General features: G+C 50.4%; 1 protein-coding gene across 2 annotated transcripts in view; it reads right to left on the reverse strand.

Annotated features, from left to right (window-relative positions):
• The window catches only part of Rcd6 (Reduction in Cnn dots 6), a 136,196-nt gene that overhangs the window by 75,690 nt on the left and 32,506 nt on the right, over positions 1-28,000 (reverse strand). The window contains exon 3 of one of the 2 annotated variants that reach the window (XM_070104182.1): positions 6,635-6,692. The exons of the other annotated variant lie outside the window; for it this stretch is intronic. Coding sequence (XP_069960283.1) covers positions 6,635-6,692 — 58 coding nt within the window. The remainder of the gene's footprint in view (positions 1-6,634; positions 6,693-28,000) is intronic. 2 annotated transcript variants of the gene reach the window in all.

The following is a 28,000-nucleotide window of genomic DNA, read 5'->3' on the forward strand; positions in this document are numbered from 1 at the left end:
CCTTAGAGAGGGAGCAGATATGTTGTGCGTGCCACTTACCACAATCTTCAACACATCCCTGGAAACTGGGCAACTACCTGAGGTATGGAAGACGGCAAATGTAGTTCTCATTTTTAAAAAAGGAGACAGAAAAGAGGCACTAAACTATAGACCTGTGTCATTGACGTGTATAGTATGCAAAATTATGGAGAAGATTATCAGGAGGAGAGTGGTGGAGCACCTGGAACGGAACAGGAGTATAAATGCCAACCAGCACGGATTCATGGAAGGCAAATCCTGTGTTACAAACCTTCTGGAGTTTTATGATAAAATAACAGAAGTAAGACAAGAGAGAGAGGGGTGGGTTGATTGCATCTTCTTGGACTGCAAGAAGGCCTTTGACACAGTTCCTCACAAGAGATTAGTGCAGAAGCTAGAGCATCAGGCGCATATAACAGGAAGGGCACTGCAATGGATCAGAGAATACCTGACAGGGAGGCAACAACGAGTCATGGTACGTAATGATGTATCACAGTGGGCACCTGTGACGAGCGGGGTCCCACAGGGGTCGGTCCTAGGACCAGTGCTATTTTTGGTATATGTGAACGACATGACGGAAGGGTTAGACTCAGAAGTGTCCCTGTTTGCAGATGATGTGAAGTTAATGAGGAGAATTAAATCTGATGAGGACCAGGCAGGACTTCAAAGAGACCTGAACAGACTGGACACCTGGTCCAGCAAATGGCTTCTCGAATTTAATCCTGCCAAATGCAAAGTCATGAAGATAGGGGAAGGGCACAGAAGACCACAGACAGAGTATAGGCTAGGTGGCCAAAGACTGCAAACCTCACTCAAGGAGAAAGATCTTGGGGTGAGTATAACACCGAGCATGTCTCCGGAAGCACACATCAATCAGATAACTGCTGCAGCATATGGGCGCCTGGCAAACCTGAGAACAGCATTCCGATACCTTAGTAAGGAATCATTCAAGGCACTGTACACCGTGTATGTCAGGCCCATACTGGAGTATGCAGCACCTGTTTGGAACCCGCACTTGATAAAGCACGTCAAGAAACTAGAGAAAGTACAAAGGTTTGCGACAAGGTTAGTTCCAGAGCTAAGGGGAATGTCCTATGAAGAAAGATTAAGGGAAATCGGCCTGACGACACTGGAGGACAGGAGGGCCAGGGGAGACATGATAACGACATATAAAATACTGCGTGGAATAGACAAGGTGGACAAAGACAGGATGTTCCAGGGAGGGGACACAGAAACAAGAGGCCACAATTGGAAGTTGAAGACACAAATGAGTCAGAGAGATAGTAGGAAGTATTTCTTCAGTCATAGAGTTGTAAGGCAGTGGAATAGCCTAGAAAATGACGTAGTGGAGGCAAGAACCATACACAGTTTTAAGACGAGGTTTGATAAAGCTCATGGAGCGGGGAGAGAGAGGGCCCAGTAGCAACCGGTGAAGAGGCGGGGCCAGGAGCTAGGACTCGACCCCTGCAACCACAAATAGGTGAGTACACACCCACACACACACACACACACACACACACACACACACACACACACACACACACCCACACACACACACACACACACACACACACACACACCCACACACACACACACACACACACACACACACACACACACACACACCCACACACACACACACACACACACACACACACACACACACACACACACACACAACACAATATAAAGTCATCCGCTTGAAGGGATGGATAAACCCCATATATCCCTGGTATACCTTAATATAAAGTACATATATCCCTGGTATACCTTAATATAAAGTACATATATCCCTGGTATACCTTAATATAAAGTACATATATCCCTGGTATACCATAATATAAAGTACATAAATCCCTGGTATACCTTAATACAAAGTGCAAATATCCCTGGTATACCTTAATATAAAGTACATATATCCCTGGTATACCTTAATATAAAGTACATATATCCCTGGTATACCTTAATATAAAGTACATATATCCCTGGTATACCTTAATATAAAGTACATGTATACCTGGTATACCTTAATATAAAATACATATATCCCTGGTATACCTTAATATAAAGTACATATATCCCTGGTATACCTTAATATAAAGTACATATATCCCTGGTATACCTTAATATAAAGTACATATATCCCTGGTATATAGGTTAATATAGAGGCCATATATCCCTGGTATATAGGTTAATATAGAGGCCATATATCCCTGGTATATAGGTTAATATAGAGGCCATATATCCCTGGTATATAGGTTAATATAAAGTACATATATCCCTGGTATACCTTAATATAAAGTACATATATCCCTGGTATACCTTAATATAAAGTACATATATTCCTGGTATACCTTAATATAAAGTACATATATCCCTGGTATACCTTAATATAAAGTACATATATCCCTGGTATACCTTAATATAAAGTACATATATCCCTGGTATACCTTAATATAAAGTACATATATCCCTGGTATATAGGTTAATATAGAGGCCATATATCCCTGGTATACCTTAATATAAAGTACATATATCCCTGGTATATAGGTTAATATAGAGGCCATATATCCCTGGTATATAGGTTAATATAGAGGCCATATATCCCTGGTATATAGGTTAATATAGAGGCCATATATCCCTGGTATATAGGTTAATATAGAGGCCATATATCCCTGGTATATAGGTTAATATAGAGGCCATATATCCCTGGTATATAGGTTAATATAGAGGCCATATATCCCTGGTATATAGGTTAATATAAAGTACATATATCCCTGGTATATAGGTTAATATAGAGGCCATATATCCCTGGTATATAGGTTAATATAGAGGCCATATATCCCTGGTATATAGGTTAATATAAAGTACATATATCCCTGGTATATAGGTTAATATAGAGGCCATATATCCCTGGTATATAGGTTAATATAGAGGCCATATATAACTGGTATATAGGTTAATATAGAGGCCATATATCCCTGGTATATAGGTTAATATAGAGGCCATATATCCCTGGTATATAGGTTAATATAAAGTACATATATCCCTGGTATATAGGTTAATATAGAGGCCATATATCCCTGGTATATAGGTTAATATAGAGGCCATATATCCCTGGTATATAGGTTAATATAGAGGCCATATATCCCTGGTATATAGGTTAATATAGAGGCCATATATCCCTGGTATATAGGTTAATATAGAGGCCATATATCCCTGGTATATAGGTTAATATAGAGGCCATATATCCCTGGTATATAGGTTAATATAAAGTACATATTTCCCTGGTATATAGGTTAATATAGAGGCCATATATCCCTGGTATATAGGTTAATATAGAGGCCATATATCCCTGGTATATAGGTTAATATAAAGTACATATATCCCTGGTATATAGGTTAATATAGAGGCCATATATCCCTGGTATATAGGTTAATATAGAGGCCATATATCCCTGGTATATAGGTTAATATAGAGGCCATATATCCCTGGTATATAGGTTAATATAGAGGCCATATATCCCTGGTATATAGGTTAATATAGAGGCCATATATCCCTGGTATATAGGTTAATATAGAGGCCATATATCCCTGGTATATAGGTTAATATAGAGGCCATATATCCCTGGTATATAGGTTAATATAGAGGCCATATATCCCTGGTATATAGGTTAATATAAAGTACATATATCCCTGGTATATAGGTTAATATAGAGGCCATATATCCCTGGTATATAGGTTAATATAGAGGCCATATATCCCTGGTATATAGGTTAATATAAAGTACATATATCCATGGTATATAGGTTAATATAGAGGCCATATATCCCTGGTATATAGGTTAATATAGAGGCCATATAGCCCTGGTATATAGGTTAATATAGAGGCCATATATCCCTGGTATATAGGTTAATATAGAGGCCATATATCCCTGGTATATAGGTTAATATAGAGGCCATATATCCCTGGTATATAGGTTAATATAGAGGCCATATATCCCTGGTATATAGGTTAATATAGAGGCCATATATCCCTGGTATATAGGTTAATATAAAGTACATATATCCCTGGTATATAGGTTAATATAGAGGCCATATATCCCTGGTATATAGGTTAATATAGAGGCCATATATCCCTGGTATATAGGTTAATATAGAGGCCATATATCCCTGGTATATAGGTTAATATAAAGTACATATATCCCTGGTATATAGGTTAATATAGAGGCCATATATCCCTGGTATATAGGTTAATATAGAGGCCATATATCCCTGGTATATAGGTTAATATAAAGTACATATATCCCTGGTATATAGGTTAATATAGAGGCCATATATCCCTGGTATATAGGTTAATATAGAGGCCATATATCCCTGGTATATAGGTTAATATAGAGGCCATATATCCCTGGTATATAGGTTAATATAGAGGCCATATATCCCTGGTATATAGGTTAATATAGAGGCCATATATCCCTGGTATATAGGTTAATATAGAGGCCATATATCCCTGGTATATAGGTTAATATAGAGGCCATATATCCCTGGTATATAGGTTAATATAGAGGTCATATATCCCTGGTATATAGGTTAATATAGAGGCCATATATCCCTTTTATATAGGTTAATATAGAGGCCATATATCCCTGGTATATAGGTTAATATAGAGGCCATATATCCCTGGTATATAGGTTAATATAGAGGCCATATATCCCTGGTATATAGGTTAATATAAAGTACATATATCCCTGGTATATAGGTTAATATAGAGGCCATATATCCCTGGTATATAGGTTAATATAGAGGCCATATATCCCTGGTATATAGGTTAATATAAAGTACATATATCCCTGGTATATAGGTTAATATAGAGGCCATATATCCCTGGTATATAGGTTAATATAGAGGCCATATAGCCCTGGTATATAGGTTAATATAGAGGCCATATATCCCTGGTATATAGGTTAATATAGAGGCCATATATCCCTGGTATATAGATTAATATAGAGGCCATATATCCCTGGTATATAGGTTAATATAGAGGCCATATATCCCTGGTATATAGGTTAATATAAAGTACATATATCCCTGGTATATAGGTTAATATAGAGGCCATATATCCCTGGTATATAGGTTAATATAGAGGCCATATATCCCTGGTATATAGGTTAATATAAAGTACATATATCCCTGGTATATAGGTTAATATAGAGGCCATATATCCCTGGTATATAGGTTAATATAGAGGCCATATATCCCTGGTATATAGGTTAATATAGAGGCCATATATCCCTGGTATATAGGTTAATATAGAGGCCATATATCCCTGGTATATAGGTTAATATAGAGGCCATATATCCCTGGTATATAGGTTAATATAGAGGCCATATATCCCTGGTATATAGGTTAATATAGAGGCCATGTATCCCTGGTATATAGGTTAATATAGAGGCCATATATCCCTGGTATATAGGTTAATATAGAGGCCATATATCCCTGGTATATAGGTTAATATAGAGGCCATATATCCCTGGTATATAGGTTAATATAAAGTACATATATCCCTGGTATATAGGTTAATATAGAGGCCATATATCCCTGGTATATACCTTAATATAAAGTACATATATCCCTGGTATATAGGTTAATATAGAGGCCATATATCCCTGGTATACAGGTTAATATAGAGGCCATATATCCCTGGTATACAGGTTAATATAGAGGCCATATATCCCTGGTATACAGGTTAATATAGAGGCCATATATCCCTGGTATACAGGTTAATATAGAGGCCATATATCCCTGGTATATAGGTTAATATAGAGGCCATACATCCCTGGTATATAGCTTAATATAGAGGCCATATATCCCTGGTATATACCTTAATATAAAGTACATATATCCCTGGTATATAGGTTAATATAGAGGCCATATATCCCTGGTATACAGGTTAATATAGAAGCCATATATCCCTGGTATATACCTTAATATAAAGTACATATATCCCTGGTATATAGGTTAATATAGAGGCCATATATCCCTGGTATACAGGTTAATATAGAGGCCATATATCCCTGGTATATAGGTTAATATAGAGGCCATATATCCCTGGTATATAGGTTAATATAGAGGCCATACATCCCTGGTATATAGCTTAATATAGAGGCCATATATCCCTGGTATATAGGTTAATATAGAGGCCATATATCCCTGGTATATAGGTTAATATAAAGTACATATATCCCTGGTATACAGGTTAATATAGAGGCCATATATCCCTGGTATATAGGTTAATATAGAGGCCATACATCCCTGGTATATAGCTTAATATAGAGGCCATATATCCCTGGTATATAGGTTAATATAGAGGCCATATATCCCTGGTATATAGGTTAATATAGAGGCCATATATCCCTGGTATATAGGTTAATATAGAGGCCATACATCCCTGGTATATAGCTTAATATAGAGGCCATATATCCCTGGTATATAGGTTAATATAGAGGCCATATATCCCTGGTATATAGGTTAATATAGAGGCCATATATCCCTGGTATATACCTTAATATAAAGTACATATATCCCTGGTATACAGTACAACACACATATACTGACCTTGCTGGTTGGTCACTATCATACAGACGGTCACAACAATGGCCGCCACGTAAACTATCTGCCAACACAAGAACATATCTATTAGCACAAATACCATCCAGGTGCACATTAACTATGTATATATATATATATATAAATATATATATATATATATATATATATATATATATATATATATATATATATATATATATATGTATATGGACAGACACATAAAGTTAATACCTAAACAGTTGGGCTGTAGTTCGTACGTAACAGCAGTAACAGCCTGGTTGATCAGGTCCTGATCAACCACCAGGCCTGGTCCTGGACTGGGGCCGCGGGGGCGTCGACCCCTGAAAGCCCCTCAATGTGAACTGGAGTATTACCTGTGTTAATTACTTGCTCATACACAACTGTTTATTATGTACCCCATACCCACCCTGTGGGTGGTAGTCACCCTATACCCATCCTGTGGGTGGTAGTTACCCCATACCCACCCTGTGGGTGGTAGTCACCCCATACCCACCCTGTGGGTGGTAGTCACCCTATACCCATCCTGTGGGTGGTAGTTACCCCATACCCACCCTGTGGGTGGTAGTCACCCCATACCCACCCTGTGGGTGGTAGTCACCCCATACCCACCCTGTGGGTGGTAGTCACCCCATACCCACCCTGTGGGTGGTAGTCACCCCATACCCACCATGTTGGTTGTAGTAACCCCATACCCACCCTGTGGGTGGTAGTAACCCCATACCCACCCTGTGGGTGGTAGTCACCCCATACCCTTCCTGTGGGTGGTAGTTACCCCATACCCACCCTGTGGGTGGTAGTTACCCCATACCCACCCTGTGGGTGGTAGTCACCCCATACCCATCCTGTGGGTGGTAGTTACCCCATACCCAACCTGTGGGTGGTAGTTACCCCATACCCACCCTGTGGGTGGTAGTTACCCCATTCCCACCCTGTGGGTGGTAGTTACCCCATACCCACCCTGTGGGTGGTAGTAACCCCATACCCATCGTGTGGGTGGTAGTCACCCCATACCCACCCTGTGGGTGGTAGTAACCCCATACCCATCCTGTGGGTGGTAGTCACCCCATACCCACCCTGTGGGTGGTAGTAACCCCATACCCATCCTGTGGGTGGTAGTCACCCCATACCCACCCTGTGGGTGGTAGTAACCCCATACCCATCCTGTGGGTGGTAGTTACCCCATACCCACCCTGTGGGTGGTAGTTACCCCATACCCACCCTGTGGGTGGTAGTTACCTTATACCCACCCTGTGGGTGGTAGTAACCCCATACCCACCCTGTGGGTGGTAGTCACCCCATACCCACCCTGTGGGTGGTAGTAACCCCATACCCATCGTATGGGTGGTAGTCACCCCATACCCATCCTATGGGTGGTACTCACCCCATACCCACCCTGTGGGTGGTAGTAACCCCATACCCATCCTGTGGGTGGTAGTCACCCCATACCCACCCTGTGGGTGGTAGTAACCCCATACCCATCCTGTGGGTGGTAGTTACCCCATACCCACCCTGTGGGTTGAAGTCACCCCATACCCATCCTGTGGGTGGTAGTTACCCCATACCCACCCTGTGGGTGGAAGTCACCCTATACCCATCCTGTGGGTGGTAGTTACCCCATACCCACCCTGTGGGTGGTAGTCACCCCATACCCATCCTGTGGGTGGTAGTTACCCTATACCCATCCTGTGGGTGGTAGTCACCCCATACCCACCCTGTGGGTGGTAGTTACCCATACCCATTCTGTGGGTGGTAGTTACCCCATACCCATCCTGTGGGTGGTAGTTACCCCATACCCATCCTGTGGGTGGTATTTACCCCATACCCATCCTGTGGGTGGTAGTCACCCCATACCCACCCTGTGGGTGGTAGTTATCCCATACCCACCCTGTGGGTGGTAGTTACCCCATACCCACCCTGTGGGTGGTAGTTACCCCATACCCACCCTGTGGGTGGTAGTTACCCCATACCCACCCTGTGGGTGGTAGTTACCCCATACCCACCCTGTGGGTGGTAGTTACCCCATACCCACCCTGTGGGTGGTAGTCACCCCATACCCACCCTGTGGGTGGTAGTAACCCCATACCCACCCTGTGGGTGGTAGTCACCCCATACCCACCCTGTGGGTGGTAGTAACCCCATACTCATCGTGTGGGTGGTAGTCACCCCATACCCATCCTGTGGGTGGTAGTCACCCCATACCCACCCTGTGGGTGGTAGTAACCCCATACCCATCCTGTGGGTGGTAGTCACCCCATACCCACCCTGTGGGTGGTAGTAACCCCATACCCATCCTGTGGGTGGTAGTCACCCCATACCCACCCTGTGGGTGGAAGTCACCCCATACCCATCCTGTGGGTGGTAGTTACCCTATACCCACCCTGTGGGTGGAAGTCACCCCATACCCTTCCTGTGGGTGGTAGTTACCCCATACCCACCCTGTGGGTGGTAGTCACCCCATACCCATCCTGTGGGTGGTAGTCACCCCATACCCACCCTGTGGGTGGTAGTTACCCATACCCATCCTGTGGGTGGTAGTCACCCCATACCCACCCTGTGGGTGGAAGTCACCCCATACCCATCCTGTGGGTGGTAGTTACCCCATACCCATCCTGTGGGTGGTATTCACCCCATACCCATCCTGTGGGTGGTAGTTACCCCATACCCATCCTGTGGGTGGTAGTTACCCCATACCCATCCTGTGGGTGGTAGTTACCCCATACCCATCATGTGGGTGGTAGTTACCCCATACCCATCCTGTGGGTGGTATTCACCCCATACCCATCCTGTGGGTGGTAATCACCCCATACCCATCCTGTGGGTGGTAGTTACCCCATACCCATCCTGTGGGTGGTAGTTACCCCATACCCATCATGTGGGTGGTAGTTACCCCATACCCATCCTGTGGGTGGTATTCACCCCATACCCATCCTGTGGGTGGTAATCACCCCATACCCATCCTGTGGGTGGTAGTTACCCCATACCCATCCTGTGGGTGGTAGTTACCCCATACCCATCCTGTGGGTGGTATTCACCCCATACCCATCCTGTGGGTGGTAGTTACCCCATACCCATCCTGTGGGTGGTAGTTACCCCATACCCATCCTGTGGGTGGTAATCACCCCATACCCATCCTGTGGGTGGTATTCACCCCATACCCATCCTTATTCACCCCATACCCATCGTGTGGGTGGTAATCACCCCATACCCACCCTGTGGGTGGTATTCACCCCATACCCGTCCTGTGGGTGGTATTCACCCCATACCCATCCTGTGGGTGGTAATCACCCCATACCCATCCTGTGGGTGGTATTCACCCCATACCCATCCTGTGGGTGGTATTCACCCCATACCCATCGTGTGGGTGGTAATCACCCCATACCCACCCTGTGGGTGGTATTCACCCCATACCCGTCCTGTGGGTGGTATTCACCCCATACCCATCCTGTGGGTGGTAATCACCCCATACCCACCCTGTGGGTGGTATTCACCCCATACCCATCCTGTGGGTGGTATTCACCCCATACCCATCCTGTGGGTGGTAGTGAAAATATTACAGAGGTACATAATGGATCCAGGGACTGTATCTCAACATTAGAGAGGTACATAATGGATCCAGGGACTGTACTTCAACATTGCAGAGGTACATAATGGGTCCAGGAACTGTATCTCAACATTACAGAGGTACGTAATGGGTCCAGGGACTGGACCTCAACATTACAGAGTTACGTAATGGGTTCAGGGACTGTACCTCAACATTACAGAGGTACATAATGGGTCCAGGGACTGTACCTCAATATTACAGAGGTACATAATGGGTCCTGGGACTGTACCTCAACCTTTCAGAGGTACATAATGGGTCCAGGGACTGTACCTCAACATTGCAGAGGTCCATAGCGCGTCAAGTGGACTGGTGTGGGTGGCATCCTGGGTGTTAGTGGACTGCTCTGGGTCGCATCCTGGGTGTTTGTGCATTGGTTTGGGTCACATCCTGGGTGTTAGTGAAATGGTGTGGGTCACATCCTGGGTGTTAGTGGACTGGTGTGGGTCACATCCTGGGTGTTAGTGGACTGGTGTGGGTCGCATCCTGGGTGTTAGTGAACTGGTGTGGGTCTCATCCTGGGTGTTAGTGGACTGGTGTGGGTCACATCCTGGGTGTTAGTGGACTGGTGTGGGTCGCATCCTGGGTGTTAGTGAACTGGTGTGGGTCTCATCCTGGATGTTAGTGGACTGGTGTGGGTCACATCCTGGGTGTTAGTGAACTGGTGTGGGTCGCATCCTGGGTGTTAGTGGACTTGTGTGGGTCACATCCTGGGTGTTAGTGGACTGGTGTGGATCTCATCCTCTATGTTAGTGAACTGGTGTGGGTCACATCCTGGGTGTTAGTGGACTGGCGTGGGTCACATCCTGAGTGTTAGTGGACTGGTGTGGGTCGCATCATGAGTGTTAGTGGACTGGTGTGGGTCACATACTGGGTGTTAGTGATCTGGTGTGGGTCACATCCTGGGTGTTAGTGAACTGGTGTGGGTCACATCCTGGGTGTTATTGGACTGGTGTTGGTCACATCCTGGGTGTTAGTGGACTGGAGTTTACCTGGAGAGAGTTCCGGGGGTCAACGCCCCCACGGCCCGGTTTGTGACCAGGCCTCATGGTGGATCAGATCATGATCAACCAGGCTGTTACTGCTGGCTGCACGCAATCCAACGTACGAGCCACAGCCCGGCTGGTCAGGTACCGACTTTAGGTGCTTGTCCAGTGCCAGCTTGAAGACTGCCAGGGGTCTATTGATAATCCCCCTTATGTATGCTGGGAAGCAGTTGAAAAGTCGTGGGACCCTGACACTTATTGTATGGTGTCTTAACGTGCTAGTGACACCCCTGCTTTTCATTGGGGGGATGATGCATCGTCTGCCAAGTCTTTTGCTTTCGTTGTGAGTGATTTTTGTGTGCAAGTTCGGTACTAGTCCCTGTATTCCCTGGAACGCAGGAGGGAGAGATACATGATTATATACACCTGGAGAATCCTAGAGGGACTAGTACCGAACTTGCACACGAAAATCACTCACTACGAAAGCAAAAGACTTGGCAGACGATGCACCATCCCCCCAATGAAAAGCAGGGGTGTCACTAGCACGTTAAGAGACCATACAATAAGTGTCAGGGGACCGAGACTGTTCAACTGCCTCCCAGCACACATAAGGGGGATTACCAACAGACCCCTGGCAGTCTTCAAGCTGGCACTGGACAAGCACCTAAAGGCAGTTCCTGATCAGCCGGGCTGTGGCTCGTACGTTGGTTTGCGTGCAGCCAGCAGCAACAGCCTGGTTGATCAGGCGCTGATCCACCAGGAGGCCTGGTCACAGACCGGGCCGCGGGGGCGTTGACCCCCGAAACTCTCTCCAGGTAAACTCCAGGTAAACTCTAGGATTTTCCAGGTGTATATAATCATGTATCTCTCCCGCCTGCATTCCAGGGAATACAGGTTCAGGAACCTCAAGTGCTCTCAGTAATTGAGGTGTTATGCGCGCCGTGAAAGTTCTCTGTACATTTTCTAGGTCAGCAATTTCACCTGCCTTGAAAGGTGCTGTTAGTGTGCAGCAATATTCCAGCCTAGATAGAACAAGTGACCTGAAGAGTGTCATCATGGGCTTGGCCTCCCTAGTTTTGAAGGTTCTCATTATCCATCCTGTCATTTTTCTAGCAGATGCGATTGATACAATGTTATGGTCCTTGAAGGTGAGATCCTCCGACATGATCACTCCCAGGTCTTTGACGTTGGTGTTTCGCTCTATTTTGTGGCCAGAATTTGTTTTGTACTCTGATGAAGATTTAATTTCCTCATGTTTACCATATCTGAGTAATTGAAATTTCTCATCGTTGAACTTCATATTGTTTTCTGCAGCCCACTGAAAGATTTGGTTGATGTCTGCCTGGAGCCTTGCAGTGTCTGCAATGTCTGCCTGGAGCCTTGCAGTGTCTGCAATGTCTGCCTGGAGCCTTGTAGTGTCTGCAATGTCTGCCTGGAGCCTTGCAGTGTCTGCAATGTCTGCCTGGAGCCTTGTAGTGTCTGCAATGTCTGCCTGGAGCCTTGCAGTGTCTGCAATGTCTGCCTGGAGCCTTGCAGTGCTTGCAATGTCTGCCTGGAGCTTTGCAGTGTCTGCAATGTCCGTCTGGAGCCTTGTAGTGTCTGCAATATCTGCCTGGAGCCTTGCAGTGTCTGCAATATCTGCCTGGAGCCTTGCAGTGTCTGCAATGTCCGCCTGGAGCCTTGCAGTGTCTGCAGTGGAAGACACTGTCATGCAGATTCGGGTGTCATCTGCAAACGAAGACACGGTGCTGTGGCTGACATCCTTGTCTATGTCAGATATGAGGATGAGGAACAAGATGGGAGAGAGTACTGTGCCTTGTGGAACACTGGGAGCGAGTACTGTGCCTTGTGGAACACTGGGAGCCAGTACTGTGCCTTGTGGAACACTGGGAGCCAGTACTGTGCCTTGTTGAACACTGGGAGCGAGTACTCTGCCTTGTGGAACACTGGGAGCCAGTACTGTGCCTTGTGGAACACTGGGAGCCAGTACTGTGCCTTGTGGAACCCTGGGAGCGAGTACTGTGCATTGTGCAACACTGGGAGCCAGTACTGTGCCTTGTGGAACACTGGGAGCCAGTACTGTACCTTGTCGAACACTGTGAGCCAGTACTGTGCCTTGTGCAACACCTCGAGCGAGTACTTTGCCTTGTGGAACACTGGGAGCCAGTACTGTGTCTTGTGGAACACTGGGAGCCAGTACTGTGCCTTGTGGAACACCGGGAGCCAGTACTGTGCCTTGTGGAACACTGGGAGCTAGTACTGTGCCTTGTGGAACACTGTAAGCCAGTACCGTACCTTGTGGAACACTGGGAGCCAGTACTGTGCCTTGTGGAACAGAGGGAGCCAGTACTGTGCCTTGTGGAACACTGGGAGCCAGTACTGTGCCTTGTGGAACACCGGGAGCCAGTACTGTGCCTTGTGGAACACTGGGAGCTAGTACTGTGCCTTGTGGAACACTGTAAGCCAGTACCGTACCTTGTGGAACACTGGGAGCCAGTACTGTGCCTTGTGGAACAGAGGGAGCCAGTACTGTGCCTTGTGGAACACTGGGAGCCAGTACTGTACCTTGTGGAACACTGGGAGCCAGAACTGTGCCTTGTGGAACACAGGGAGCCAGTACTGTGCCTTGTGGAACACTGGGAGCTAGTACTGTGCCTTGTAGAACACTGGGAGCCAGTACTGTACCTTGTGGAACACAGGGAGCCAGTACTGTGCCTTGTGGAACACTGGGAGCTAGTACTGTGCCTTGTGGAACACTGGGAGCCAGTACTGTACCTTGTGGAACACTGGGAGCCAGTACTGTGCCTTGTGGAACACAGGGAGCCAGTACTGTGCCTTGTGGAACACTGGGAGCTAGTACTGTGCCTTGTGGAACACTGGGAGCCAGTACTGTACCTTGTGGAACACTGGGAGCCAGTACTGTGCCTTGTGGAACACTGGGAACCAGTACTGTGCCTTGTGGAACACTGGGAGCGAATACTGTGCCTTGTGGAACACTGGGATCCAGTACTGTGCCTTGTGGAACACTGGGAGCCAGTACTGTGCCTTGTGGAACACTGGGAGCCAGTACTGTGCATTGTGGAACACTATGAGCCAGTACTGTGCCTTGTGGAACACTGGGAGCGAGTATTGTGCCTCTTGGAACACTGGGAGCCAGTACTGTGCCTTGTGGAACACTGGGAGCCAGTACTGTGCCTTGTGGAACACTGGGAGCCAGTACTGTGCCTTGTGGAACACTGGGAGCCAGTACTGTGCCTTGTGGAACACTGGGAGCGAGTACTGTGCCTTGTGAAACACTGGGAGCCAGTACTGTGCCTTGTGGAACACTGGGAGCCATTACTGTGCCTTGTGGAACACTGGGAGCGAGTACTGTGCCTTGTGGAACACTGGGAGCCAGTACTGTACCTTGTGGAACACTGGGAGCCAGTACTGTGCCTTGTGGAACACTGGGAGCTAGTACTGTGCCTTGTGGAACACTGGGAGCGAGTACTGTCCCTTGTGGAACACTGGGAGCGAGTACTGTGCCTTGTGGAACACTGGGAGCCAGTACTGTGCCTTGTGGAACACTGGGAGCTAGTACTGTGCCTTGTGGAACACTGGGAGCCAGTACTGTGCCTTGTGGAACACTGGGAGCCAGTACCGTGCCTTGTGGAACACTGGGAACCAGTACTGTGCCTTGTGGAACACCGGGAGCGAGTACTGTGCCTTGTGGAACACAGGCAGCCAGTACTGTGCCTTGTGGAACACTGGGAGCCAGTACTGTGCCTTGTGGAACACTGGCAGTAAGTACTGTACCTTGTGGAACACTGGGAGCCAGTACTGTGCCTTGTGGAACACTGGGAGCGAGTACTGTGCCTTGTGGAACACTGGGAGCCAGTACTGTGCCTTGTGGAACACTGGGAGCCACTACTGTACCTTGTGGAACACTGGGAGCCAGTACTGTGCCTTGTGGAACACTGAGAGCCAGTACTGTGCCTTGTGGTACACTGATAGCGAGTACTGTGCCTTGTGGAACACTGGGAGCGAGTACTGTGCCTTGTGGAACACTGGAAGCCAGTACTGTGCCTTGTGGAACACTGGGAGCCAGTATTGTGCCTTGTGGAACACTGGGAGATAGTACTGTGCCTTGTGGAACACTGGGAGCCAGTACTGTGCTTTGTGGAACACTGGGAGCCACTACTGAGCCTTGTGGAACACCGGGAGCGAGTACTGTGCCTTGTGGAACACAGGGAGCCAGTACTGTGCCTTGTGGAACACTGGGAGCCAGTACTGTGCTTTGTGGAACACCGGGAGCGAGTACTGTGCCTTGTGGAACACAGGGAGCCAGTACTGTGCCTTGTGGAACACTGGGAGCCAGTACTGTGCCTTGTGGAACACTGAGAGCCAGTACTGTACCTTGTGGAACACTGGGAGCGAGTACTGTGCCTTGTGGAACACTGGGAGCCAGTACTGTGCTTTGTGGAACACTGGGAGCCACTACTGAGCCTTGTGGAACACCGGGAGCGAGTACTGTGCCTTGTGGAACACAGGGAGCCAGTACTGTGCCTTGTGGAACACTGGGAGCCAGTACTGTGCCTTGTGGAACACTGGGAGCCATTACTGTGCCTTGTGGCACACTGAGAGCGAATACTGTGCCTTGTGGAATACTGGGAGCCAGTACTGTGCCTTGTGGAACACTGGGAGCCAGTGCTGTGCCTTGTGGAACACTGGGAGCCAGTACTGTGCCTTGTGGAACACTGGGAGCCAGTACTGTGCCTTGTGGAACACTGGGAGCGAGTACTGTGCCTTTTGGAACACTTGGAGCCAGTACTGTGCCTTGTGGAACACTGGGAGCCAGTACTGTGCCTTGTGGAACACTGGGAGCCAGTACTGTGCCTTGTGGAACACTGGGAGCCAGTTCTGTGCCTTGTGGAACACTGGGAGCCAGTACTGTGCCTTGTGGAACACTAGGAGCCAGTACTGTGCCTTGTGGAACACTGGGAGCCAGTACTGTGCCTTGTGGAACATTGGGAGCCAGTACTGTGCCTTGTGGAACGCTGGGAGCCAGTACTGTGCCTTGTGGAACACTGGGAGCGAGTACTGTGCCTTTTGGAACACTGGGAGCCAGTACTGTGCCTTGTGGAACACTGGGAGCCAGTACTGTGCCTTGTGGAACACTGGGAGCGAGTACTGTGCCTTGTGGAACACTGGGAGCGAGTACTGTGCCTTTTGGAACACTGGGAGCCAGTACTATGCATTGTGGAACACTGAAAGCGAGTACTGTGCCTTGTGGAAGACTGGGAGCCAGTACTGTGCCTTGTGGAGCACTGGGAGTTAGTACTGTGCCTTGTGGAACACTGGGAGCCAGTACTGTGCCTTGTGGAACACTGGGAGCCAGTACTGTGCCTTTTGGAACACTGGGAGCCAGTACTGTGCCTTGTGGAACACTGGGAGCGAGTACTGTGCCTTCTGGAACACTGGGAGCTAGTACTGTGCCTTGTGGAACACTGGGAGCGAGTACTGTGCCTTGTGGAACACTGGGAGCCAGTACTGTGCCTTGTGGAACACTGGGAGCCAGTACTGTGCCTTGTGAAACACTTGGAGCGAGTACTGTGCCTTTTGGAACACTGGGAGCCAGTACTGTGCCTTGTGGAACACTGGGAGCCAGTACTGTGCCTTGTGGAACACTGGGAGCCAGTACTGTGCCTTGTGGAACACTGGGAGCCAGTTCTGTGCCTTGTGGAACACTGGGAGCCAGTACTGTGCCTTGTGGAACACTGGGAGCCAGTACTGTGCCTTGTGGAACACTGGGAGCCAGTACTGTGCCTTGTGGAACACTGGGAGCCAGTATTGTGCCTTGTGGAACACGGGGAGCCAGTACTGTGCCTTGTGGAACACTGGGAGCCAGTACTGTGCCTTGTGGAACACTGGGAGCCAGTACTGTGCCTTGTGGAACACTGGGAGCGAGTACTGTGCCTTGTGGAACACTGCGAGCCAGTACTGTGCCTTGTGGAACACTGGAAGCCAGTACTGTGCCTTGTGGAACACTAGGAGCCAGTACTGTGCCTTGTGGAACACTGGGAGCCAGTACTGTGCCTTGTGGAACACTGGGAGCCGGTACTGTGCCTTGTGGAACACTGGGAGCCAGTACTGTGCCTTGTGGAACACTGGGATCGAGTTCTGTGCCTTGTGGAACACTGGGAGGCAGTACTGTGCCTTGTGGAACACTGGGAGCCAGTACTGTGCCTTGTGGTACACTGGGAGCGAGTACTGTGCCTTGTGGAACACTGGGAGCCAGTAGTGTGCATTGTAGAACACTGGGAGCCAGTATTGTGCCTTGTGGAACACTGGGAGCCAGTACTTTGCCTTGTGGAACACTGGGAGCGAGTACTGTGCCTTGTGGAACACTGGGAGCGAGTACTGTGCCTTGTGGAACACTGGAAGCCAGTACTGTGCCTTGTGGAACACTGGGAGCCAGCACTGTGCCTTGTGGAACACTGGGAGCCAGTACAGTGTCTTGTGGAACACTGGGAGCCAGTACTGTGCCTTGTGGAACACTGGGAGCCAGCACTGTGCCTTGTGAAACACTGGGAGCGAGTACTGTGCCTTGTGGAACACTAGGAGCCAGTACTGTGCCTTGAGGAACACTGGGAGCGAGTTCTGTGCCTTGTGGAACACTGGGAGCCAGTACTGTGCCTTGTGGAACACTGGGAGCCAGTACTGTGCTTTGTGGTACACTGGGAGCGAGTACTGTGCCTTGTGGAACACTGGGAGCCAGTACTGTGCCTTGTGGAACACTGGGAGCCAGTACTGTGCCTTGTGGAACACTGGGATCCAGTACTTTGCCTTGTGGAACACTGGGAGCGAGTACTGTGCATTGTGGAACACTGGGAGCGAGTGCTGTGCCTTGTTGAACACTGGAAGCCAGTACTGTGTCTTGTGGAACACTGGGAGCCAGCACTGTGCCTTGTGGAACACTGGGAGCCAGTACTGTGTCTTGTGGAACACTGGGAGCCAGTACTGTGCCTTGTGGAACACTGGGAGCCAGTACTGTGCCTTGTGGAACACTGGGAGCCAGTACTGTGCCTTGTGGAACACTGTTAGCCAGTACTGTGCCTTGTGGAACACTGGGAGCGAGGATTGTGCCTTTTGGAACACTGGGAGCCAGTACTGTGCCTTGTGGAACACTGGGAGCCAGTACTGTGCCTTGTGGAACACTGGGAGCCAGTACTGTGCCTTGTGGAACACTGGGAGCCAGTACTGTGCCTTGTGGAACACTAGGAGCGAGTACTGTGCCTTGTGAAACACTGGGAGCCATTACTGTGCCTTGTGGAACACTGGTAGCCATTGCTGTGCCTTGTGGAACACTGGGAGCGAATACTGTGCCTTGTGGAACACTGGGAGCCAGTACTGTGCCTTGTGGAACACTGGGAGCTAGTACTGTGCCTTGTGGAACACTGGGAGCGAGTACTGTCCCTTGTGGAACACTGGGAGCGAGTACTGTGCCTTGTGGAACACTGGGAGCCAGTACTGTGCCTTGTGGAACACTGGGAGCCAGTACTGTGCCTTGTGGAACACTGGGAGCCAGTACTGTGCCTTGTGGAACACTGGGAGCCAGTACTGTGCCTTGTGGAACACTGGGAACCAGTACTGTGCCTTGTGGAACACCGGGAGCGAGCACTGTGCCTTGTGGAACACAGGGAGCCAGTACTGTGCCTTGTGGAACACTGGGAGCCAGTACTGTGCCTTGTGGAACACTGGGAGCCAGTACTGTACCTTGTGGAACACTGGGAGCCAGTACTGTTCCTTGTGGAACACTGGGAGCGAGTACTGTGCCTTGTGGAACACTGGGACACAGTACTGTGCCTTGTGGAACACTGGGAGCCAGTACTGTACCTTGTGGAACACTGGGAGCCAGTACTGTGCCTTGTGGAACACTGAGAGCCAGTACTTTGCCTTGTGGAACACTGGGAGCGAGTACTGTGCCTTGTGGAACACTGGTAGCGAGTACTGTGCCTTGTGGAACACTGGGAGCCAGTACTGTGCCTTGTGGAACACTGAGAGCCAGTATTGTGCCTTGTGGAACACTGGGAGCGAGTACTGTGCCTTGTGGAACACTGGGAGCCAGTACTGTGCTTTGTGGAACACTGGGAGCCACTACTGAGCCTTGTGGAACACCGGGAGCAAGCACTGTGCCTTGTGGAACACAGGGAGCCAGTACTGTGCCTTGTGGAACACTGGGAGCCCATACTGTGCCTTGTGGAACACTGGGAGCCAGTACTGTACCTTGTGGAACACTGGGAGCCAGTACTGTGCCTTGTGGAACACTGGGAGCGAGTACTGTGCCTTGTGGAACACTGGGAGCCAGTACTGTGCCTTGTGGAACACTGGGAGCCATTACTGTGCCTTGTGGAACACTGGGAGCGAATACTGTGCCTTGTGGAATACTGGGAGCCAGTACTGTGCCTTGTGGAACACTTGGAGCCAGTACTCTGCCTTGTGGAACACTGGGAGCCAGTACTGTGCCTTGTGGAACACTGGGAGCCAGTACTGTGCCTTGTGGAACACTGGGAGCGAGTACTGTGCCTTTTGGAACACTGGGAGCCAGTACTGTGCCTTGTGGAACTCTGGGAGCCAGAACTGTGCCTTGTGGAACACTGGTAGCCAGTACTGTGCCTTGTGGAACACTGGGAGCTAGTTCTGTGCCTTGTGGAACACTGGGAGCCAGTACTGTGCCTTGTGGAACACTAGGAGCCAGTACTGTGCCTTGTGGAACACTGGGAGCCAGTACGGTGTCTTGTGGAACACTGGGAGCCAGTACTGTGCCTTGTGGAACACTAGGAGCGAGTACTGTGCCTTGTGGAGCACTGGGAGCGAGTACTGTGCCTTGTGGAACACTGGGAGCCAGTACTGTGCCTTGTGGAACACTGGGAGCGAGTACTGTGCCTTGTGGAACACTGGGAGCCAGAACTGTGCCTTGTGGAACACTGGGAGCCAGTACTGTGCCTTGTGGAACACTGGGAGCCAGTACTGTGAATTGTGGAACACTGGGAGCCAGTACTGTGCCTTGTGGAACACTGGGAGCCAGTACTGTGCATTGTGGAACACTGGGAGCGAGTACTGTGCCTTGTGGAACACTGGGAGCCAGTACTGTGCCTTGTGGAACACTGGGAGCGAGTACTAAGCCTTGTGGAACACTGGGAGCCAGTACTGTGTCTTGTGGAACACTGGGAGCCAGTACTGTGCCTTGTGGAACACTGGGAGCGAGTACTGTGCCTTTTGGAACACTGGGAGCCAGTACTGTGCCTTGTGGAACACTGGGAGCCAGTACTGTGCCTTGTGGAACACTGGGAGCCAGTACTGTGCCTTGTGGAACACTGGGAGCCAGTTCTGTGTCTTGTGGAACACTGGGAGCCAGTACTGTGCCTTGTGGAACACTGGGAGCCAGTACTGTGCCTTGTGGAACACTGGGAGCCAGTGCTGGGATTTGTGGAACACTGGGAGCCAGTATTGTGCCTTGTGGAACACTGGGAGCGAGTACTGTGCCTTGTGGAACACTGCGAGCCAGTACTGTGCCTTGTGGAACACTGGAAGCCAGTACTGTGCCTTGTGGAACACTAGGAGCCAGTACTGTGAATTGTGGAACACTGGGAGCCAGTACTGTGCCTTGTGGAACACTGGGAGCCGGTACTGTGCCTTGTGGAACACTGGGAGCCAGTACTGTGCCTTGTGGAACACTGGGAGCGAGTTCTGTGCCTTGTGGAACACTGGGAGGCAGTACTGTGCCTTGTGGAACACTGGGAGCCAGTACTGTGCCTTGTGGTACACTGGGAGCGAGTACTGTGCCTTGTGGAACACTGGGAGCCAGTACTGTGCCTTGTGGAACACTGGGAGCCAGTATTGTGCCTTGTGGAACACTGGGAGCCAGTACTTTGCCTTGTGGAACACTGGGAGCGAGTACTGTGCCTTGTGGAATACTGGGAGCGAGTACTGTGCCTTGTGGAACACTGGAAGCCAGTACTGTGTCTTGTGGAACACTGGGAGCCAGCACTGTGCCTTGTGGAACACTGGGAGCCAGTACTGTGTCTTGTGGAACACTGGGAGCCAGTACTGTGCCTTGTGGAACACTGGGAGCCAGCACTGTGCCTTGTGGAACACTGGGAGCGAGTACTGTGCCTTGTGGAACACTAGGAGCCAGTACTGTGCCTTGAGGAACACTGGGAGCGAGTTCTGTGCCTTGTGGAACACTGGGAGCCAGTACTGTGCCTTGTGGAACACTGGGAGCCAGTACTGTGCTTTGTGGTACACTGGGAGCGAGTACTGTGCCTTGTGGAACACTGGGAGCCAGTACTGTGCCTTGTGGAACACTGGGAGCAAGTTCTGTGCCTTGTGGAACACTGGGAAGCAGTACTGTGCCTTGTGGAACACTGGGAGCCAGTACTGTGCCTTGTGGTACACTGGGAGCGAGTACTGTGCCTTGTGGAACACTGGGAGCCAGTAGTGTGCATTGTAGAACACTGGGAGCCAGTATTGTGCCTTGTGGAACACTGGGAGCCAGTACTTTGCCTTGTGGAACACTGGGAGCGAGTACTGTGCCTTGTGGAACACTGGGAGCGAGTACTGTGCCTTGTGGAACACTGGAAGCCAGTACTGTGCCTTGTGGAACAATGGGAGCCAGCACTGTGCCTTGTGGAACACTGGGAGCCAGTACTGTGTCTTGTGGAACACTCGGAGCCAGTACTGTGCCTTGTGGAACACTGGGAGCCAGCACTGTGCCTTGTGAAACACTGGGAGCGAGTACTGTGCCTTGTGGAACACTAGGAGCCAGTACTGTGCCTTCAGGAACACTGGGAGAGAGTTCTGTGCCTTGTGGAACACTGGGAGCCAGTACTGTGCCTTGTGGAACACTGGGAGCCAGTACTGTGCTTTGTGGTACACTGGGAGCGAGTACTGTGCCTTGTGTAACACTGGGAGCCAGTACTGTGCCTTGTGGAACACTGGGAGCCAGTACTGTGCCTTGTGGAACACTGGGATCCAGTACTTTGCCTTGTGGAACACTGGGAGCGAGTACTGTGCATTGTGGAACACTGGGAGCGAGTGCTGTGCCTTGTTGAACACTGGAAGCCAGTACTGTGTCTTGTGGAACACTGGGAGCCAGCACTGTGCCTTGTGGAACACTGGGAGCCAGTACTGTGTCTTGTGGAACACTGGGAGCCAGTACTGTGCCTTGTGGAACACTGGGAGCGAATACTGTGCCTTGTGGAACACTGGGATCCAGTACTGTGCCTTGTGGAACACTGGGAGCCAGTTCTGTGCCTTGTGGAACACTGGGAGCCAGTACTGTGCCTTGTGGAACACTGGGAGCCAGTACTGTGCCTTGTGGAACACTGGGAGCGAGTATTGTGCCTTTTGGAACACTGGGAGCCAGTCCTGTGCCTTGTGGAATACTGGGAGCCAGTACTGTGCCTTGTGGCACACCGGGAGCCAGTATTGTGCCTTGTGGAACACTGGGAGCCAGTACTGTGCCTTGTGGAACACTGGGAGCCAGTACTGTGCTTTGTGGAACACTGGGAGCCACTACTGAGCCTTGTGGAACACCGGGAGCGAGTACTGTGCCTTGTGGAACACATGGAGCCAGTACTGTGCCTTGTGGAACACTGGGAGCCAGTACTGTGCCTTGTATAACACCGGGAGCGAGTACTGTGCCTTGCGGAACACAGGGAGCCAGTACTGTGCCTTGTGGAACACTGGGAGCCAGTACTGTGCCTTGTGGAACACTGAGAGCCAGTACTGTACCTTGTGGAACACTGGGAGCGAGTACTGTGCCTTGTGGAACACTGGGAGCCAGTACTGTGCTTTGTGGAACACTGGGAGCCACTACTGAGCCTTGTGGAACACCGGGAGCGAGTACTGTGCCTTGTGGAACACAGGGAGCCAGTACTGTGCCTTGTGGAACACTGGGAGCCAGTACTGTGCCTTGTGGAACACTGGGAGCCATTACTGTGCCTTGTGGAACACTGAGAGCGAATACTGTGCCTTGTGGAACACTGGGAGCCAGTACTGTGCCTTGTGGAACACTGGGAGCCAGTGCTGTGCCTTGTGGAACACTGGGAGCCAGTACTGTGCCTTGTGGAACACTGGGAGCCAGTACTGTGCCTTGTGGAACACTGGGAGCGAGTACTGTGCCTTTTGGAACACTTGGAGCCAGTACTGTGCCTTGTGGAACACTGGGAGCCAGTACTGTGCCTTGTGGAACACTGGAAGCCAGTACTGTGCCTTGTGGAACACTGGGAGCCAGTTCTGTGCCTTGTGGAACACTGGGAGCCAGTACTGTGCCTTGTGGAACACTAGGAGCCAGTACTGTGCCTTGTGGAACACTGGGAGCCAGTACTGTGCCTTGTGGAACATTGGGAGCCAGTACTGTGCCTTGTGGAACGCTGGGAGCCAGTACTGTGCCTTGTGGAACACTGGGAGCGAGTACTGTGCCTTTTGGAACACTGGGAGCCAGTACTGTGCCTTGTGGAACACTGGGAGCCAGTACTGTGCCTTGTGGAACACTGGGAGCGAGTACTGTGCCTTGTGGAACACTGGGAGCGAGTACTGTGCCTTTTGGAACACTGGGAGCCAGTACTATGCATTGTGGAACACTGGGAGCGAGTACTGTGCCTTGTGGAAGACTGGGAGCCAGTACTGTGCCTTGTGGAACACTGGGAGTTAGTACTGTGCCTTGTGGAACACTGGGAGCCAGTACTGTGCCTTGTGGAACACTGGGAGCCAGTACTGTGCCTTTTGGAACACTGGGAGCCAGTACTGTGCCTTGTGGAACACTGGGAGCGAGTACTGTGCCTTGTGGAACACTGGGAGCCAGTACTGTGCCTTGTGGAACACTGGGAGCGAGTACTGTGCCTTGTGGAACACTGGGAGCCAGTACTGTGCCTTGTGGAACACTGGGAGCCAGTACTGTGCCTTGTGAAACACTTGGAGCGAGTACTGTGCCTTTTGGAACACTGGGAGCCAGTACTCTGCCTTGTGGAACACTGGGAGCCAGTACTGTGCCTTGTGGAACACTTGGAGCCAGTACTGTGCCTTGTGGAACACTGGGAGCCAGTTCTGTGCCTTGTGGAACACTGGGAGCCAGTACTGTGCCTTGTGGAACACTGGGAGCCAGTACTGTGCCTTGTGGAACACTGGGAGCGAGTACTGTGCCTTGTGGAACACTGGGAGCCAGAACTGTGCCTTGTGGAACACTGGGAGCCAGTACTGTGCCTTGTGGAACACTGGGAGCCAGTACTGTGCCTTGTGGAACACTGGGAGCCAGTACTGTGCCTTGTGGAACACTGGGAGCCAGTACTGTGCCTTGTGGAACACTGGGAGCGAGTACTGTGCCTTGTGGAACACTGGGAGCCAGTACTGTGCCTTGTGGAACACTGTGAGCGAGTACTGTGCCTTTTGGAACACTGGGAGCCAGTACTGTGCCTTGTGGAACACTAGGAGCCAGTACTGTGCCTTGTGGAACACTGGGAGCCAGTACTGTGCCTTGTGGAATACTGGGAGCCAGTTCTGTGCCTTGTGGAACACTGGGAGCCAGTACTGTGCCTTGTGGAACACTGGGAGCCAGTACTGTGCCTTGTGGAACACTGGGAGCCAGTGCTGGGATTTGTGGAACACTGGGAGCCAGTATTGTGCCTTGTGGAACACTGGGAGCGAGTACTGTGCCTTGTGGAACACTGCGAGCCAGTACTGTGCCTTGTGGAACACTGGAAGCCAGTACTGTGCCTGGTGGAACACTAGGAGCCAGTACTGTGAATTGTGGAACACTGGGAGCCAGTACTGTGCCTTGTGGAACACTGGGAGCCGGTACTGTGCCTTGTGGAACACTGGGAGGTAGTACTTTGCCTTGTGGAAAACTGGGAGCGAGTTCTGTGCCTTGTGGAACACTGGGAGGCAGTACTCTGCCTTGTGGAACACTGGGAGCCAGTACTGTGCCTTGTGGTACACTGGGAGCGAGTACTGTGCCTTGTGGAACACTGGGAGCCAGTACTGTGCCTTGTGGAACACTGGGAGCCAGTATTGTGCCTTGTGGAACACTGGGAGCCAGTACTTTGCCTTGTGGAACACTGGGAGCGAGTACTGTGCCTTGTGGAACACTGGAAGCGAGTACTGTGCCTTGTGGAACACTGGAAGCCAGTACTGTGTCTTGTGGAACACTGGGAGCCAGCACTGTGCCTTGTGGAACACTGAGAGCCAGTACTGTGTCTTGTGGAACACTGGGAGCCAGTACTGTGCCTTGTGGAACACTGGGAGCCAGCACTGTGATTTGTGGAACACTGGGAGCGAGTGCTGTGCCTTGTGGAACACTAGGAGCCAGTACTGTGCCTTGAGGAACACTGGGAGCGAGTTCTGTGCCTTGTGGAACACTGGGAGCCAGTACTGTGCCTTGTGGAACACTGGGAGCCAGTACTGTGCTTTGTGGTACACTGGGAGCGAGTACTGTGCCTTGTGGAACACTGGGAGCCAGTACTGTGCCTTGTGGAACACTGGGAGCGAGTTCTGTGCCTTGTGGAACACTGGGAGGCAGTACTGTGCCTTGTGGAACACTGGGAGCCAGTACTGTGCCTTGTGGTACACTGGGAGCGAGTACTGTGCCTTGTGGAACACTGGGAGCCAGTAGTGTGCATTGTAGAACACTGGGAGCCAGTATTGTGCCTTGTGGAACACTGGGAGCCACTACTTTGCCTTGTGGAACACTGGGAGCGAGTACTGTGCCTTGTGGAACACTGGGAGCGAGTACTGTGCCTTGTGGAACACTGGAAACCAGTACTGTGCCTTGTGGAACACTGGGAGCCAGCACTGTGCCTTGTGGAACACTGGGAGCCAGTACTGTGTCTTGTGGAACACTCGGAGCCAGTACTGTGCCTTGTGGAACACTGGGAGCCAGCACTGTGCCTTGTGAAACACTGGGAGCGAGTACTGTGCCTTGTGGAACACTAGGAGCCAGTACTGTGCCTTCAGGAACACTGGGAGCGAGTTCTGTGCCTTGTGGAACACTGGGAGCCAGTACTGTGCCTTGTGGAACACTGGGAGCCAGTACTGTGCTTTGTGGTACACTGGGAGCGAATACTGTGCCTTGTGGAACACTGGGAGCCAGTACTGTGCCTTGTGGAACACTGGGAGCCAGTACTGTGCCTTGTGGAACACTGGGATCCAGTACTTTGCCTTGTGGAACACTGGGAGCGAGTACTGTGCATTGTGGAACACTGGGAGCGAGTGCTGTGCCTTGTTGAACACTGGAAGCCAGTACTGTGTCTTGTGGAACACTGGGAGCCAGCACAGTGCCTTGTGGAACACTGGGAGCCAGTACTGTGTCTTGTGGAACACTGGGAGCCAGTACTGTGCCTTGTGGAACAGTGGGAGCGAATACTGTGCCTTGTGGAACACTGGGATCCAGTACTGTGCCTTGTGGAACACTGGGAGCCAGTACTGTGCCTTGTGGAACACTGGGAGCCAGTACTGTGCCTTGTGGAACACTGGGAGCCGGTACTGTGCCTTGTGGAACACTGGGAGCCAGTACTGTGCCTTGTGGAACACTGGGAGCGAGTTCTGTGCCTTGTGGAACACTGGGAGGCAGTACTGTGCCTTGTGGAACACTGGGAGCCAGTACTGTGCCTTGTGGTACACTGGGAGCGAGTACTGTGCCTTGTGGAACACTGGGAGCCAGTACTGTGCCTTGTGGAACACTGGGAGCCAGTATTGTGCCTTGTGGAACACTGGGAGCCAGTACTTTGCCTTGTGGAACACTGGGAGCGAGTACTGTGCCTTGTGGAACACTGGGAGCGAGTACTGTGCCTTGTGGAACACTGGAAGCCAGTACTGTGTCTTGTGGAACACTGGGAGCCAGCACTGTGCCTTGTGGAACACTGGGAGCCAGTACTGTGTCTTGTGGAACACTGGGAGCCAGTACTGTGCCTTGTGGAACACTGGGAGCCAGCACTGTGCCTTGTGGAACACTGGGAGCGAGTACTGTGCCTTGTGGAACACTAGGAGCCAGTACTGTGCCTTGAGGAACACTGGGAGCGAGTTCTGTGCCTTGTGGAACACTGGGAGCCAGTACTGTGCCTTGTGGAACACTGGGAGCCAGTACTGTGCTTTGTGGTACACTGGGAGCGAGTACTGTGCCTTGTGGAACACTGGGAGCCAGTACTGTGCCTTGTGGAACACTGGGAGCGAGTTCTGTGCCTTGTGGAACACTGGGAGGCAGTACTGTGCCTTGTGGTACACTGGGAGCGAGTACTGTGCCTTGTGGAACACTGGGAGCCAGTAGTGTGCATTGTAGAACACTGGGAGCCAGTATTGTGCCTTGTGGAACACTGGGAGCCAGTACTTTGCCTTGTGGAACACTGGGAGCGAGTACTGTGCCTTGTGGAACACTGGGAGCGAGTACTGTGCCTTGTGGAACACTGGAAGCCAGTACTGTGCCTTGTGGAACACTGGGAGCCAGCACTGTGCTTTGTGGAACACTGGGAGCCAGTACTGTGTCTTGTGGAACACTCGGAGCCAGTACTGTGCCTTGTGGAACACTGGGAGCCAGCACTGTGCCTTGTGAAACACTGGGAGCGAGTACTGTGCCTTGTGGAACACTAGGAGCCAGTACTGTGCCTTCAGGAACACTGGGAGCGAGTTCTGTGCCTTGTGGAACACTGGTAGCCAGTACTGTGCCTTGTGGAACACTGGGAGCCAGTACTGTGCTTTGTGGTACACTGGGAGCGAGTACTGTGCCTTGTGGAACAC

Source organism: Cherax quadricarinatus, chromosome 89, assembly GCF_038502225.1.
Source record: "Cherax quadricarinatus isolate ZL_2023a chromosome 89, ASM3850222v1, whole genome shotgun sequence".
NCBI lineage: Eukaryota > Metazoa > Arthropoda > Malacostraca > Decapoda > Parastacidae > Cherax > Cherax quadricarinatus.